This window comes from Neomonachus schauinslandi, chromosome 6, assembly GCF_002201575.2.
Source record: "Neomonachus schauinslandi chromosome 6, ASM220157v2, whole genome shotgun sequence".
Taxonomy (NCBI): Eukaryota; Metazoa; Chordata; class Mammalia; order Carnivora; family Phocidae; genus Neomonachus; species Neomonachus schauinslandi.
Window position 1 is genome coordinate 52,959,760 of NC_058408.1, and position 18,217 is coordinate 52,977,976.

Consider the following 18,217-nt stretch of genomic DNA (forward strand, 5'->3'; position numbering starts at 1 on the left):
AGACCATGAGCTCAGAGTAGTTGGTATTCTTTTGCGAAAAGCACAGATGTACTATTCTCCTCGAGATTTATATTCTTAAGCCTAGTCATCCAATTAAAGTAATATGTCAGGAGAGCTCTTTCTAGCAGGATCCACAAACTGAAGGACCCAGGGAAGTAACAGGAAGGAGCAAAGTGGGCCAAGAGTTGTGGTGAAATCACTGGTTCGTCAGCTGTTCCTGGCTTTTCATTATATGAAATCTTACGGATCTGCCTTTGGAGAAAAGCAGCAGTACCAATGCTAGCAAGCCTCTGCCCTGCAGGACGGTGTCTACCCGAGTGCTTCAGAACGCGACGACAGAATTCTCTGATCCAGTTCTAGCAAAGGATTTATTTGCTGATCCCCAAAAAAACCAAGAATCAGAAACAGCCCCACTGCCCTCACTGCAAGAAAAGTTCTATGATAAAACATCTTCCATCCTCTTCTCCTCTCTTCCCGAGGTGTGCCCTTGCTTGCGTCCATCAAGCGCAGAGCAGACCGACAGATGGAAATACTTTGTATGAAAGGCACATGGCACCTGGTACGCCTCCCCGCAGGCAAGTGGAGCCTTCTCCACAGCCTCCCTCTTTTGACAGAAATTTATTGAAACATTTTCTTTAGAGCAAAATATTTAAAGATCCTTCCCCCTGCTCATTCCACTTCAGTTATCTACCGAAAAAGTATAGAATTGAAAGGTTTTTTGCCCCTGCTATGATCCAAACACCGAACAGTGAAGAACACCTGGATACTCTTAGTTTTGGGGTTATATACTCACATATCACAGAGGAATCTGAACCTCAAGTTCTGGATTTGATTAGAACAGCTGAAAAACAGATAGTCATTCTATGATGGAGCAAAGCAGGCTTTTTCAACCGCGCTACCTCACTGATCCCAAAGCTCGTACAGATCCAAGATTTGAGCCTCTCACATGGACTGTATTTCAGAGAGAGTCAGCGGAGGAGAGTGCTAAGGTATATGAACAGAGTTGAATGCTGGTGTAGGCACAGAGTAAAGGATCCCAAGAGATTTTTAGTGCCATTTTCATTTAATAAGCCAGTAGCAGAGCAACCTAAAGACCCTCGCTGCGATCACACCAGGATGTTTCTATGGAACAGCTGCAGAACAGGACTGGCAGCCGGCATCGTCCGGCTCACTGAGCTCGGCCAACAGCCCCTGCACCAGCTCCTTGGAGAGACTAGGGCTGGGGCGTGTAGCGGAGGTACTTCTTGCCCGATGGGAGCTCTTTGGTGAAGACTCCTTTAGGGAAGAGTTTTTTGGCTTCATCTTCAGGGATGGTTGGAAGAACCATCACGCTATCTCCAACCTATTGGAAGACATTGAGAATGGTGAAATCCAATCTTACAGAGAAGCCTAAAGGCAAGAGTTGACTTTAGACAAGTAGCTATAGGTGCTCATGAGAAGAACTCAGTATTGGTTACTCTCTCTCCTCTGACGAATTTTGTTTTCACAGGTTGATCTTTGACACTTTCGTGAGGGAACTATTTCCCTATCTTAACAGGTAGTCTTATTTTAAACCCTGTGATGGCTTGGCACCACACTTTAAAATGTTAATTGTAAGTCCTTATTGCTGCCCTGTGTGAATGATTCCTGCCTCCTCTCTCATCCCTGGCTCCTCACCCCATTTCTTGCTCCTTCCCTTCCAGGCACGCTGGCTTGTCTTCTGTTTCTTGAACCTACCATGCTCGCTTTCATTAGCTCTTCCTTCTGCCTGCAGTGTTCTTCTCTCATAAATACCCATGGCTTGGTCCCTTGCTTTCTTTGTGTCCTTCCCAAAGGTCCCTTCAGAGAAAGGCCTTCCTTGACAGCCAATTATAAAACCAACCCTCCCACCCCTGCGTTCCTATTCTCTCCACCTCTGCTTGATTATTCTGTCACACTCACTGTCACCTAACACAGTAAACTTGCTTACTGTTTGTCTCCACCCACTGGGGTGTAAGCTCTAGGAGGGCAGGGACTTCTATTTACGTTTATATTTATATTGTTTGCTGCTGTATCCCAGTGCCCACTGCCCAGGCTCAGTAGACGCATGTTCTGTGGATGATATACAGAATTTAAGTGATTCGCCTGCCAGGAAGAACAAAACAACACAACCTGGTATTCAGGTTAGCATATTTTAAAAATGTAGCTATGTGAAGATACCCTTCTGATAGCCCTGTCCTACCTTTTGCAGAAATCGTAGAGATTAAAAGTTTATGAACAGGATTCCAAGAATTCTACATGAGTTTAAAAGACTGAATGAAGCTTAAGAGAAATGAAATGCTCCATGACATTAATACACCACAGAGTTTTATAGCCATGACTTAAGTGGCCAATCTAAGTCTAGCTATAAATATTCTGCCATCATTTTGCTAGTTTTGGGAAGGGTTAAAGGTTTTTTAAAAAAATTCTTTTATTGAAAGGCATCATTCTGACCAATTAATTTGGTCACATGATCTAAAATTTAGGAAGCAATATAGGGAGTTTGTATTTTATAATAAAAGGTGTTAAAGACCTTGACAATGGCCTCACAGCAAGTCTGAAACTCAGCCATGAGAAGTCCAGCCAGTGTGTCTGCATACCAGAAAAAGAGCCCCATGTAACAAAGACCCTGAAGATAGCCATTGAGAGACCAGCCCCTTAGGCGTTGCAGGCAAGGTGAGTATCTTTACCTTCCAATCAACTGGGGTGGCAACCCTCTTTTCTGCCGTTAGCTGGAGAGAGGTAATTACTCTCAGAATCTCATCAAAGTTCCTGCCAGTGGTCGCTGGATAGAGGATAGACAGCTTCAGTTTCTTATCAGGACCAAAAATAAACACCTGCAAAGCACACAAATGCATAAATAGAAGAATTCTTGAAGTGTTTTTGATGTTAAAGCCTCTTTGAAAGCTCTTAAGTCATCAGAAATGTTCAAGGCTGTTAAAAATAAAAATAAAGACACACAAAACACCCCCCACCCTCCAATACCTAGAAGGATACATCAAACTGTTAACCTGGGTGGCTGGAGTTTAGGTAATTTTCTTCTCCATGTTATTTTTCTTTTTTTTAAGATTTATTTTTTATTTTTAAGTGATCTCTACACCCAACATGGGGCTTGAACTCACAACCCCAAGATCAAGAGTCACATGCTCTACCGACTGAGCCAGCCAGGCGCCCCTCCATGTTATTTTTCTAAACTTAGAAGGGAATTCTCTTGGCTCTGGCTGGCTCAGTACAAAAACTGATATGCAAATTGAATCCGGAAAGGCCTCGGGAGGGTACTATGTTAACTCGGTATGGTTATCTTAAAAAATATACTAATGGGAGTTGATACTGGTCCTCAAATAGTTGTACAGTTTTGCAGATGAGGGACTAAGTTTGTTCTGGAGTGGGTAAGGACAGAACAAATAGGAATTCCGAACAAATAGGAATTCCAAACCAGAGCTGCCTTATGGAAAAGGGTATGGCCCACCACTTTGAAGAGAGGGCTGTCAGGAGAGCTGAAGAAAAGATTCCTCATTTCTAGATTACATCTTAGGACAAAGGACAACTACTTATTTTATGTAGATTTCCAAAAGCTGTCAAATTCAGCAACTTAAAAATTTAGCTGAAAACTTTATTTGCATTAGCAGTACAGACGGTCAGTGAGACTGCCATTAATACAGTTATTTTGTAATTGGAGATATTCCCCTATTTCCAGGAGTTGGTGCAAGCACTCAATTAGACATAGACCCTGGCTGGTCATGAGGACTCGATAATGGATTTCTAGGACTCACCACACGCGCTGTCACAGGCATGCCCTTTTCGTCCTTCTCCACCGGGTCCAGCATGCCTAACAGGATGGCAAGGTCCCGATTCTTATCATCAATGATAGGGAAAGGTAATGTTTCTGTGGGCTCCTGACCGTTGTAAGCATTGATATCCTGAAATGCAGGTGAGAGAGGAAAAAGAAATCTAAACCAAGCACATCTTCGGAATTCAATCACAGTTAATGGCTATTATCTTGCAAGATAGGGAAGAGGACCACAATCATCATTTTCTCTAAGCAATTTGAGTATGAAAATGAATGAATGAACGCTCCTCATCCCAATCAGTCACTGACAGAAAGAACAGTGTGGTACAGTACTTAGGTTACTTAGGTTATAACCATAGACCCTTTTCATGCCCAGTTCTCTTAAAAATTGGCATGCTTTTACTGCTTGAAGCAGCAAGAAAGCAGCAAAGTTGAATACTACAGAGGTAGATCCCAATCCAATGTACCTCAGGATATGCAACAAGTAAACACCATTAGAAATAATGGGTTCATTAAGTCCATCACATCTAGAAATAATGCCACATGCAGAGATAATTCTATAGATCTGGTCCCTGCCCGCTAAGTACCCTGACCCAGACACGATGCTACTGGAAGGCAGATTATCAAGAAATGGAAAAAAAAAAAAAAATCACAAAACTTAAAGCAAACCCAAGAATAGAGAGTTGATTATGTACTTTAAGGATAAGTAAAACGTAAATTTTACGGGTGGAAAGGCAGAGGTAAATTTACACTAGGGTGAAATCCACATAGAAAACAAAGCATTTCAGGTCTGAACTGAAAGACAATAATGTACTCTCCCCCCTACTCTATTTTCTTCCCTTAGTTAACTGCACTCATTCACTTCTATTTTTCCTATCCCTAGAAGTCTTTGGGGAAAAAAAAAAAATCTAGCTTCATTATTTGATGAAGCACCGATATAGCACTTAAAGTGGGGTCAGCAGGGTGGATGAGCAAAGTTCCTGCCTTCAGAGAAATGTCTCCTTTGGTTCAGATGATTCCCCTATGAAGTAGCAGCAAATGCAAGATTTTAACATGTAAATGGCAGATTGTGAACGCTGAGGTATACTGGTCCCCATTTATAGGTCTGCTGAGTTAGTTGAGACTTCAGGAAAGACTTCCGCCTGGGGCCTTGGAGGCTGGATCAGATTTTCACAGGTAAGGGGAGCACTATTAATGAAATAGGAAGGCAAGTATGAGCATAAAGAATTGGGAAGAGAGTGAGTCACTTAGCTGGGCAGAGTTTTAGGAAGTAGCGGAAAAGAGGATTTAAAGTTGGAATGAGGTTTATTTATTATGTGGAGACTTGAAAGTAAATCGGGTGGATGTCATGGCAGTTCTAGAATCTTTAATTTCTCCACAGAGACGTGACAGGGTAAGAGTGGCATCGATGAATTCTGAAATGGATAACAGCACATTTTGAACATGTTCCTTAATTTTATTATCTTAACTTCTCTTCTCTAGTCACTGGCTCCCTTCAAGTCACCAAACCTAAAAAATGATCCATATGGCTTCATGCGAGAGGCACCCCGAATTTTCCTATTTAACCAGCTGAACGTCAAATTCTGGCCGCTGCTTCGGATAATTGGGAAGTGTCTTCTATTGAATGCAATCCCCACCGTGAAAATTCTGAGGCAGAAGCTCACCAGCTGAAATGAACCTGGGCACACTCACACTGCTATACTTTAAGAGGTGTTATACAATAGATGATAAGCTCTTCCTTCAGTGATTCCTAGTTTTAACCATTGCTATACCGTAATAATTGTCAACACTGCCACTTGCCCAATGGGTATTCCGTGACATCCAGGAACACCAAAGAACCACATGCTTTGGCTTTATTCTATCCTAAATCAGGCTAATGCCTGCCCTCTAGCATCTGATATCACAAACAGCATCGGTGTGAGGTTTCAACTGCACTGCCATCATTTTCCAGCAGGACCATCCTGAGCAAGTGCCTCCAACTTTGTCGAAGAAGGAAAAGGTATTTCCATGGGCAAATACGAGGGCACGAACTACACACCTCCCTCAAAGGGCTGTTCCTGGACACAAATGAGAAATGGCCTGTGAGACTGCTGTAGGAATGTAGCCGCTATTCACAGCCAGAAGTAAGGAATGAGAAAAAATTCCACCCCAAGAAAGAGCAATGCCCTTGTCTTTTCTCCTGATACAGTTCTTCTAATCTGACACTGAGAATCAACGAGCGTGAGATGGCCAGGGGATGCAGCCCTAGGTGGCCAACTCACAAATCAGGACCATACCTTTTATTCAGTTGTACGCGAAGTGCCTGACATACCGCGTGGCACACGGTAAGTGGCCCTCCAAGCTTACCTATCAGCATTATTTAGTGGCACACATCGTAGCAAAGTCATCAAAATGTTCTTGAGTTAAGCCTAGACTACCACATTCATTGTCCAAGTAAATCCTTTTGTTGCAAGTAGGCAATTCCTTCAGTTCATGCATTCCACACGTACAGACCGACTGCCTAGGACATACTGGGTGCCACGCATTGACGTACTGGGTGCCAAGCATTGCTCAGCAGTGCACAGAATGGGAGTCGGCCCCGCCGAGCCTCCACTCTGCTGGGTGCGGACAAATGAACAAACGAAACTAGCGATTTGCAGAGCATTTTCTTTTAGATGGTGACAAGTGCTAAGGAGAAAATTAACCAGAGGGGGCTGGAGGGGCGTTATAATCTTAGATAAGGAGGCCATGGGAAGGCTTTAATGAGGTGTCAATTGAGTCAAGACCAGAAAGAGGGGAGGGCAAGCCACAAAGATAACTGGGTAAAGAGTCTTCCAAATAGGATTCTGGATAATTTTAAGGTGGAGTAGACGAGTTTACTGATGAATCAGACATGGATACAGAAAAACCAGAGGCGGGACGCCTGGGTGGCTCAGTCGGTTAAGCGTCTGCCTTCGGCTCAGGTCATGATCCCAGGTTCCTGGGATCGAGTCCCGCATCGGGCTCCCTGCTCTGCGGGGAGCCTGCTTCTCCCTCTGCCTCTGTCTCTCTCTCTGTCTCTCATGAATAAATAAATAAAATCTTTAAAAAAAAAAAAGAAAAACCAGAGGCATTAAGGATGACGCCTGGCTCTTTGGCCTGAGCAACTATGAAAATGCAATGTCCATTAGCTAAGATGAGTAAGACCTTGGATTAGGAAAAGGAACCCCGTGTTTGATATACTAGGTGTGAGATGATGGGACATCCCAGGGGAGAGGCTGAGTTGGCACTGGTTGTACTGGTCTGGAAGCCAGCAGAGTCTGGCCTAGAGATGGAAATTTGGGAATCACAGCATTCAGATGTGAGTGGATGAGTTCACCAAGGGGAAGGGTGTAGGTAAAAAGAGAAGGCATCCAAGAAATGCATCCAGGGCAACTTCAGCAGAAATTAGGAGATGATGGAACTCAGTCTGAGCATAAACAGGAATAGCTAGAGATGTGGTATCTGGAAGCCAAGAGAGAAAAATGTTTCAGAATCTACAGTGATCAGTGGGTTGAAGACTGCTTGTAGGCCAAGAAAGATTAGGGCTGAGAACCTAGCATTTAGCAAGATGGAGGTCACAGTGCGGTCTAAGTCAGATTTTCACATAATCAGTGAAGTTTGAATCTGAGGTTACTTGTACCTTTACCTCAAAAAACCAAGCTACTCTAAAAATTAATAACTCAGGAAACAACAGATGTTGGCGAGGATGTGGAGAAAGGGGAACCCTCTTACACTGCTGGTGGGAATTCAAACTGGTGCAGCTACTCTGGAGAATAGTATGGAGGTTCCTCCAAAAGTTAAAAATAGAGCCACCCTATGACCCAGCAATTGCACTACTGGGTATCTACCCAAAGAATGCAAACAGTGATTTGAAGGGGCACATGCACCCCAGTGTTTATAGCAGCAATGTCCACAATAGCCAAAACATGGAAAGAGCCCAGATGTCCATCAACCTATGAATGGATAAAGAAGATGTGGTATACACACACACACACACTCACACTGGAATATTATGCAGCCATCAGAAAGAATGAAATCTTGCCATTTGCAATGACATGGATGGAACTAGAGGGTATTATGCTAAGCAAAGTAAGTCAGTCAGAGAAAGACAAGTACCATATAATTTCACTCATATGTGGAATTTAAGAAACAAAACAGATGAACATAGGGGAAGGGAAGGAAAAATAAAGATAAAAACAGAATGGGAGGCAAACCATAAGAGACTCTTAACTATAGGAAGCAAATTGAGGGTTGCTGGAGGTGGAGGTGGGTGGGGGGCTGGGGTAACTGGGTGATGGACATTAAGGAGGGCACGTGATGTAATGAGCACTGGGTGTTACATGCAACTGACGAATCACTAAATTCTACCCCTGAAACTAATAATACACTGTATGTTAACTAAATTGAATTTAAATAAAAAATAAAAAAACAAAACCAAAACCAAGTTACTCTATATAATTTAGAAATTGATCTATAATTTCAAAGCACATGCCAACGGGTACTATACCTTGCTCCAGGCAAGATGGTCTTCGACACTGTCCACCGAAAGGGCAATCATCTTAACGTTCTTTTTGGCAAATTCTGGTGCCAGCTTCGCAGCTCTGCCAAGCTCTGTGGTGCACACGGGGGTAAAATCCCGAGGGTGGGAGAAGAGAATGCCCCATCTGAAAGAAAGGAAGAGGAAGTCACAACTTACTGGAGAGGTTATCACCATCAATGTAGAATGAGAAATCACAAATCCTAGGTCAAAAATGACTTTCTTTTTTATTTATTTTTTAAAAAGATTTTTATTTATTTATTTGTCAGAGAGAGAAAGCACACAAGCAGGGGGAGCTGCAGAGGGAGAAGCAGGCTTCCCGCGGAGGAGGGAGACCGATGTGGGGCTCGATCCCAGGACTCTGGGATCATGACCTGAGCCGAAGGCAGACGCTTAACGACTGAGCCACCCAGGCGCCCCGACTTTCTTTTTTAAATGAATGCTTATGAGGACAATTACTTTTAGATTTTTGTCGAGGAATGCTTTCTGATCTTCTTACTTCCAGAAAAGCCCATGTTTAATGCCCAATTCCACATGATAAATGTCTTAAAAGACTCTAATTTAAGGGTCTTGCCTCCTTTAATAACTATAGGGCCACCCTGACTCTTTTCAGCTCATAAAATCTGTGCTATTTAAACCAACAAGCTTATTGAAATAACTTCCCCCCCCCGCCTTGCTTACTCCTTTTTTTTTTTTCTAGGCACAGAGACCCTGACATTTAGCTTCAACAATTGATGTCCCAATGTGCCCCAATCCAAACAAATGCCTGATTGCAATAATAAGCAGGTTATGTAATCTGAAATAAATAGGCTTCTATCCCCTATTTATATGTAAAATTAAAGTTGACATTTGGCTTCTTTGTAGTGAATGGATATAAAAACTTTTGTAAGTAGGCTTTCCTGACCTAGCCTGCCAAACAGGACACCCAGTCTTTGCACCCTGACAAAATAGCTGTTTTACCTGTCTCTTCGTTTGCAGTTTCTTTTTCTTCCTGCTTTAGACCAAGTGGGCAGAAAACTGAGGGCCTACAACAGATTTTTAAAACTACAGATTCTTAGGTAAATCCTAGTATCTAAATCATCATTGCCTAAGGTAAAACTTTGTATAGATTTTAAGCACATTTCAAGTCACCAAGAACTTTTGGACTACCACTTCCTTCTCTTCGGCAACAGAAGCTACTCTTCTGACTGAAAGGAAAATTTAACACTCGGTTTTCCACGACCCTTGTTGATGTACGTTAAACCAGAATCCTAAACTATCTTTAAAAAAAAAAGTGCGCCTGGGGGGCTCAGTGGGTTAAACTCAGGTCATGATCCCGGGGTCCTGGGATCGAGTCCCGCATTGGGCTCCTTGCTCAGTGGGAAGCCTGCTTCTCCCTCTCTCTGCTGCTCCCCCTGCTTGTGCTTACACTGTCAAATAAATAAATAAAATCTTAAAAAAACAAACAAACAAACCAGGATCCTAAACTAGTAGATTACTAAACCTAGCCTAGATGCCAAGCTGACCTCTCAAAGTTTGCCAAGTTTCCTGAAGCACAAAGAACAAAAGCAGACACAAGGGTACCTCCTTTCCACCTACATCTGCCACTTGGACTCCCAGGGCTTCAGGAAAGGAAAAGCCTTCCCATAAAAAGGATAGAAGGCCCTATGGCAAGACTGGGAAGAGAGGTAATATTTTAGTCTTATCTCGGAAGCTAAACAGGGTCGGGCCTGGTTGGTACTTGGATGGGAGAGAGGTAATATTTTTAAGATTCTGGAGGATTGTGGTAGATTTACTTTTTTATGAAGGGCAGTAAGAGGGACATTCATCTTTTGAAAGAAATAATCTAGGCATGGGTAAAATCTAGGCCTTAGATTCTATGGAAAAGGATCGGCTTAAGGGTCAGATGAGACTTAAGAGAGTCTCCAGGAGTTGAGAAAAAAATAAACAGGACATTTCTTCCTGTGTTGTTACAGGGTTGATGAATTACAAGTGTGAGACATACTCTTTCCATTGTGTGTTGAGAAGGTTTTGCTGAATCATGCTAAGGAACTGAGTTTAAGCCACTTGACAACCTGCACCCCTCAGAAGCCAAACTCCAGTTTGCCATGTGGCTAGGAATAGGATAACAGAATGTCTTACTTCGGCCTGCCTTCCCCTCTAAGTCTCCCTACTGTGCTCTTAAGAGTAGTTCAATTACATTATCCCATTTCCTTCCTTATTTTCAAAAGACAAAAGGTTTCCTCCTTTAAGGGAAGGGTCCCTACTCACCCCCAGAAAACCCCGGGAAAACACGTTTTGTTTGGTGAAAATGTACTGTAAAGTAGCTGCTTCTACCACATACATACAAAAATAGTGATAAAGCTCATTAAACTCACCAAATGCAGCACCCAAACCCCTTAGCTGTTTCCAATTGTCAGAGGTAGGGCAGATACCTGTATTGTTTGAAATTATTATTATTTTTTTCTCCAAAAAACACCTGGATCAAAAAGTGGCATCTGAATTAAGATCACACACAGAATGGAGTTGGGAAAAATTGTATTAGGCAAAATCAATATGTTATAATTATATAAAGAGCTCAAACTTCTTTTGGGGGTAGGGGAGGGAATACTACCCCATGCCTTATCTGAGGCCGACTTGTTATACTACTTGTTTATAAATGCAGGTATTTTTCTCATCTTCCTACTGGTGGCTCCCTGAGAAGGTACTACTTTTAATGAAATCAAGATAGATCCAGGGGCCAATAAGCAACAACAAGAGGAAACCCAAAAATTAGGGTTAGGGTTAGCTTAAATGGTGACAGCATTTATAATTATTGCTATAGTATGTTAATATTTATCTTTAATCTATACAATCTAGGAGTTCTGGTAAGATTTTGTTGTATGGGCTATAGATGGGAATGGGAAGGAACATACCCTGAAAATCCCATGGACTTTTGGAGAAATACTAATACCTAGATTATGAGATTGGATACAATCTGTATGTCTGAGGTCTTTTCCTACCTTTAATGTCTGAATGTTCCAGTTCTCATCTTTTTTTCTAGCCTAGTTCTCTCTTTCACAAAGCTTAGCTCTTCCCTTAATCAGTGGCTGGACAATGGATTTAAGGGATTGTAAGGGGATGCGTAGGCCTAAAATGCAGGTTCTCTGCATAGCCCCATCCAGTTATTGATTAATCTCATAAAATTCCCTCTCTCTGCCTACAGACACATATACCTGGATGCTGTATATAAAAAGGATACAAATCATGGACGAATTGTTAAGCCTTACAACATCACAGTGTAAAACGAACACACAAACAAAAAGCCAGGAACAGAGTCATACATACAAAGAACCAGCGGTTGCTAGAGGCGGTGGGAGGATGGGTGAAATAGATGAAGGGGATTAAGAGGTACAAACCTGCAGTTATAGAATATGTAAGTCATGGATATGAAAAGTACAGCATGGGGAATACAGTCAATAATACTGTAATGTATGGTGACACACGGTGACAACACTCACTGTGATGAGCAGAGTAATGTACAGAATTCTCTAATTACTCTGTTGTACACCTGAAGCTAATAAACACTGTACGCCAATTATCCTTCAATAATTAAAAAAAAAGGAAAACCAGTGTGGTGGGGCTGCTGGAACTCCAGAATATAATGACACATCTTTGGGATGTTTCAGATTAAAACTAAGCAACTTGACAGCTTGCTGATTCAGGAGCTGTAGAATGGAAAACCAGGGCAACGCCGACCTACTCCCAGTCATGACGGTCTGACTGCCAGGCCAGATTTGGCTATCACCAGCAAGGCCACGTGCGGGAAGCAAGGCAGCAGGGGCAGGAAGCGGTGAGGGGCACACCACTGGGAAACAAAAGGGTCTCCAAAGCGGGGAGGGACAAGCGTCCTGGCGCCCGCAAGAGCCTGCCTATTGCGGTGCCAAGAACCGGCCACCGCTGCGGAGCAACCTCAGAAAGCCCTCCCCTCACAGTGCTGCAAGTTCTGGAATGAAGGGCACACCTACATACAGAGTGTTCTTGGTTCCTCCCAGAGCTGTTATCAAATCATATCCCAGCCCCGGCAGGAGGCTCTGGACAACAAGTCTTTCAGCCAGTTATTTGGCAGCTGGTGGTTTTAAATTTTACTTTTTGTGTCGAGAAGCCTGAAACGTCAGTGCAGCAAGCAGGACTTCAGATAACGCGCTGGGCCGTCCCGAGCCTTCAGCCAGCCGCAGTGTCTTCAGACTGGCCTGAAACCCCCACCTTCCCCAGGGAGCAAATTCCAGACCGCAGGGAGGGAGGTGCGACCCTGGGCACGAATCCCGGGACGTGACCGCTGATGCCGCCCGACCCTTGCCCGCTGGGCCTCGGCTTGACCGCGCTACTTGGCACCGCTCACCAAACCGAGTGAGATAGGCAACCAACCCTCCGCATCCGCCTCCGGTTCCCGGACCTGCGGGAACCCAATTTCGCTCCCCTCCCCCTTTCCCGCCGCGGAGCTAGCTCAGCCACGCGGGGGCCGCAGGCGGGAGGGGGGTCCAGTGACCGGCCCCCAGCAGCGCTCGGCCGACGCGGGGCAGGGGCCACTCGGCCAGAGGCACGTGCAGGAACCGGTGCGGGGAGGAGGCGGGCGGCGAGCAGGAGGCTGAGCGGGAAGGAGGACGGAAGGGAGAAGAAATAGGGAAGGCACCTCCGAGGCCGGGCGTAACCCGAGGCCAAGGCAGGGCTATGAGGTGGCCACTTACGAGTCTCCTAGATAGTCGTGGAAACGGATGCGGCCGACGGTAGTATTGGCCTCGAAGTTGGGAGCCTCGTCCCCGAGAAGGAGACCTCCGGGCATGGCGGCAGCGGTGACAAGGACGCGCAGCAGCGACAGCCACCAGCTTGCCGGCTCTGGCGGTGTAGCTACCGGCAGCAGAGTAAGCGCGGCCGCGAGGGGCGGGACGCGGGCGGAGTGGGCGGGGTCAGAGGCGGAGTCTAGGTGGGCGGGACCGTGGCAGGGGAGGGTCGGGACTGGACCTGGCCGCGGGCCGGGTGGACCGAGCCGAGGTCCGCGCGGGTGCGAGGGAGGGTCCGGACCTCCCGAGCGAGGGGCGGGGCAAAGGTGGATGAGCTCTAGGCACTGGTCGGCTGCCTCTGAACTGGCCCGGAGCCTGCGGGCACCCGCCCGCGTCTCCACTCACGTGACGTTGGACTCAGGGACCTTGCCCCCTGGAGGCTTGGAGGTGAGCTAGATTTGATCCTGCAGTGCGTCCGGGCTTTGAAGGTGCAAGGAAGCGGAGCGCAGTAGAAGGGGAGCCCCGAGGCGGAGAATCGGGGTGCGGGATGACGAATCCGTGGAGGTCCTCCTGTACGCTCATGCTCGGTCTCCTGACCCCTCCACTTACCCCTCTTTAAGTGTGAGCTTCTGGAATCCTGACCACCCCAGCCAGGCTAGCTGTCATGAACTCTGTATCAGAGGATGTGGCAAGACCCAGACATGTAGGGGACCTTATGTCAGAGGAAGTGGCTTTCATATTGCAGCAAAAATTCCAGCACCTATGTCATCAGTCACCGCCTGGGGGAATGTGACTAAACTTTTATTTCACTTCCCTCTCCCAGTATTGCGAACTATAAAATAGTCAACGCAATTATCCTGAAATTTAGATATCCATTTTTTAAAGATATATTTATTTATGGGGGGAGGGGCAGAGGGAGAGGGAATCTGAAGCCGACTCCCCGCTGAGTGTGAACCCCAGGAGGGGCTCTATCCCACAACCCATGAGATCATGACCTCAGCGGAAACCAGGAGTTAGTTGCTCATGGGACTGAACCACCCAGGTACCCCTGAAATCTGCATATACATTTTAAAGCATACTTATTGCGATCTGCTGTGTGCAAGTCAACTCTGCCACCCAATGAAGTGGGAAGTTTAGATTCATTTATTTGCTATGTGCCAAGCATGAGGCAGACAAAATGACTGGTCTCTTGGAGCTTTCTTTCTAGTAGGGGAGACATAATAAACAAGAATATATTAGATAGCAGTAAATCCTATTTAGAGAAATAAAATAAGGTTCTGTGCTAGAGGGTGGCTGGGGAGCTGCTTTGGATTGGATGGTCTGATCTGGGAAAGCCTCTAGGATGATGTAGGTAAACTACTTGGCACATAGTAAGTGCGCTGGAAATGGTAGCTATTATTTGGCTGATGATAATGGCTTATGCAGTACCTCTTGCTTTGCAAACTGTGGGAGGCACTGTTCCAGGCCTGGTGGTACAGTGAAGAGCTACTGTCCCTGCTCTTACAGGGAAGGCAGATGTACATACAGTTATGATAAAAATATAGAGTAAATGCTGATGGGGGAGGGTGCTAAATGGTTGGCGTTCAGAAGTGGGAAAATTGACTGCATGGAGCTCCTTAGGCTTAAGGAAGGCACATAGCAATGTTAAGAGAAGTGACTCATATACTGTGATTTCAGTTTTCATCATAGTGCTGTGTGTGGGGTGTGTGTGCGGGCTTGCTAACCGTATTTACTCAGTTTTCCCCTGAACAAGGATTTACAGTAAGATTACTGGTAAAATTTCTAGCAACTCTAGAGAATGCTATAGAGGTACTGTAATTTCATATCTAAACTAATTTGACTCCAAGCTTTGGTTTTAAAAGTGCTATGTCTTAACTCCTTTTGCAGGGGGGTAGAAAGAGAGGAGGGAAAGGAGGGTAATTTAACTTTAATACACTATTATTAATGCCATGGGGATAGGGTAGACAACCCAGATTTACCACAACTATGGAGAATACAGAAATAGACTATTGATCTCTAGAAAAAGCATAATTGGGGTGCCTGGGTGGCTCAGTCGTTAAGCGTCTGCCTTTGGCTCAGGTCATGATCCCAGGGTTCTGGGATCGAGCCCTGCATCGGGCTCCCTGCTCGGTGGGAAGCCTGCTTCTCCCTCTCCCCACCACCCCCGCATGTGTTCCTGCTCTCACTGTGTCTCTCTTTGTCAAATAAATAAATAAAATCTTAAAAAAAAAAGCATAATTGTGGAACTGTCTGTTGTAAATTAAGCAAATATAATAAAATAAGATAAATGCCTGTTAGGATTTGCAGTGCCAGAGACTGCACACTGGAAGTCTTCTTGGCCCCTGCATGCTTCTTTGCTTTAGCCTCTGCAGCATTTTAAGTTCTTTTGAATTAGCTGACAACATTCGGAAAACAGGATTTTTTACAAAAATATCTGGATTTCTGTCTCTTGGAAAGTCAGATCTAGCCACACTGGGCCCACGTTGCATGTGGGTGAACAGTGGCTGGAGAGTAGCTTTCTAAGAGTGCATATGTTCCCTGTTACTCAGAAGGTTCCTCACCACATACCAACATTAGTGTCTATTGTCACTTTAATGCCCCTCTTGCACTGTTATAGTTTCTAGAATAGAATTAGGAGGAAAATGAATCCTATCCTAATGTATCCCTATCTCTGTCAAAATTGTGAAAATGAAAGGTTGACCAAGGGCCATATGCTCCAAGGAAGAAAAAGATAGAGCGTATTTCTTTGTCAAAGGAAAGAAGAGTCCCATATACTTAATGTGCAAAATTGTAAGAATACTGTTTGTCCTGTGTGGCCTGTGTAGGGAGTTAGTTTAACCTCTACTACACTGAAGGTAGGTGCTCCATGGGCTGAGTCCCTCCCGGAGGGCAGCAGTTAGAGCTCTTTTCCCAAGGGCTAGCAGGAAGCGCCATGGGAAGGAGGCAGGGAGGAGGGCCAAGGAAGGCGTTCCAGGAGAGACCAGAATGTGAAAAAGGGAGACCGTCTAAGGGAGGAATTAACTCTGCAGACAGGGGAGAGGCTGTGGTATCAGGGGAGGAAGATGTTTTCCGGCAGCTGGCAGGGTTGGGGAGAGTCTTGAAGTTCTGAGAAATAACCCCTGGACGGCAAGAAGGAAGGGATTGCTGGGATTTTCAGAGGGCTATGACTCCTGTCTGACTGGTAGGCCCTTCTTCCTTTACCACTTTGGAAGGACTGAAGGAAAAGGTGGAAGGATTGGCAATGGCCATTTGGAAGAGCAACGGTGCCTACTGTCTCTCTCTCATTGTCTCAACTAGGTTGTGAACTCCTAAAGGCTTGACTGTATTTTACTGATAAATATTTGTGACCCACTAGACATGCTGGGCATGGGGCTAGATTACACGACTCGCTGGAGAAGCAGTTAGCTACCTCCTGCCGCCACAACAACAAAGTTTGTCAGCCTCCAGCTGGGAATAAAAGAGCTGCGTGTCCCTAGTGATAACTGTAGCTAGGGAAAAATCCTTATGCGTTGTGGGGAGTGGTGGGGGGAGATACATAAAACTTGAAATTAATGTTAGGGAGGTGGAATTAGATTTTTAAAAGCAATTCTTATAAGCTTTCTTGTTAAATCTGATTGTCATTTCAGAAATAAAAATAGAAAGAAGGCTGGTGCACGGGAAACTTGTGTGTGGATCAGGACAGTGCTGCCCACCTGCTGTATGAGCAGGGCTGCTAATCTCTCCACTGCTCTTCTCTATCTTTGGTAATGCGGTCACTCCTCCCTGTTGTATCTACTACAGGACATCCGCAATCTGGAAAGAAACCAAGGTGGGAGTGAAAATGAAAATACAACAGCTGTTAAAATGCTGGAATGATGAATAATAACTCAGCAGGGCTCTGGAGTTGTAAATTCTGACCCTTACTTTCCCAAATAAAGCACCCTGAAAGTTTACTTTTTACCCTGAAATAGACTGCTTACAAAGTTTCACAAATAACAATTTTTTGGGGGTGGGGGAGAAATTTGTTCATAAGTGGTTAAAGGATTAGATTTAGAGACATTGTATAATTATTGGGTAACTAAAGACCCTAAGCCAACTTAGAATTGTTTGAAGGGTGGTGAGGTAAGTTAACCAGTTCTCTTATCTGCTTTTAGTTAAGCATAAGAGGCCCTATGTGCTAAGGGGAAGCATTTATTACGGTTACAGAGTGGGCAGTGAATATAAATTTGTGAAACTCCATATCTGTATATAACAGAAACTGTCATAGAAAGAGGGGAAAGGGGAAGAGGGAGAGAAAAGGGATAGAGCAGAGAGCAGAGAAGTCACAAGAGCAGGCAGGCAGAAGAAAGAAGGAAAACAGGGAGAAAGGGAATTGGGAGAGGGGCGGATTTGAAAACCTGCCACCTTTGCCTGGGCTCCCTCAAAAGGAAAGCTGACCATATGGCCCCGCCACTCTGGCCCTCGGTGATTGCTCAGGGCTGGGTGTTGGCCCAAAGGCAGTCGGCCTCCAAACTGGCTAACAGCCCCTGAGGGAGCCTGGCACAAAGTGTTTTATTATGGGACCCTCTCTTGGTGACGGGAATGCAAGACAGCAGAGTGGGTCAGCAGTTCGCAGCAGGGGTGGAAGACGAAAGATGGTCAGGCGCGGAAGGGAGCAGAAGCCGTGAGCCGGCTGTGAGAAGAGTGGAGAGTAGCAGGAACTCGAAGCAGAGTAGCAGGTGAAGGGAGCAAGATAAGCACCAAGTCACTAAAACTACACTGGGGACTAGTGGCTGGCTAGCTTCTGAACTCAAACTCTTTGAGGCCTACTGCCAGGAGGGAGCTAAATAAAGGTCAGTGGTGGGAGAAGCCCTCCCCAGGAACAGGGAATAAAGTTCTCCATTTCCTGAGAATTTAAAGACAAAGACAACAACAACAACAACAACAACAATGATGATGTCAGTCTGCATGTTATTATCAACAAAATCTGGCACTTCTAAGCAATGTTGGTAATAAAATACTCCTCCCAGAAAAATCTTGATGTTGGTCTAACTTGTCAACGATTGCTACAGTTCTTGTGGAGTTTTTAATAATGTATACATAAGCTCCAGCTTAGCACATTTTAATTACTTATCCTCTAGGGAAAAAAGTATTCTGCATACAAGTTAACTTGCAGAATTCTCCATTATAGAGTCA

The 18,217-nt window shown here is 44.9% G+C and overlaps 1 protein-coding gene across 1 annotated transcript; it reads right to left on the bottom strand.

Moving 5' to 3' along the window:
* Window positions 1–349: 349 nt before the first annotated feature.
* Window positions 350–13,220, bottom strand: PRDX6 (peroxiredoxin 6). Its single transcript, XM_021682621.2, has 5 exons — window positions 13,031–13,220; window positions 8,295–8,451; window positions 3,771–3,917; window positions 2,688–2,834; window positions 350–1,342 (listed from the first exon to the last, which is right to left on the bottom strand). The coding sequence occupies exons 1-5, from the start codon at window positions 13,123–13,125 to the stop codon at window positions 1,214–1,216; spliced, it is 675 nt and encodes a 224-aa protein (XP_021538296.1). The 5' UTR covers window positions 13,126–13,220; the 3' UTR covers window positions 350–1,213.
* Between the last annotated feature and the right edge of the window lie 4,997 nt (window positions 13,221–18,217).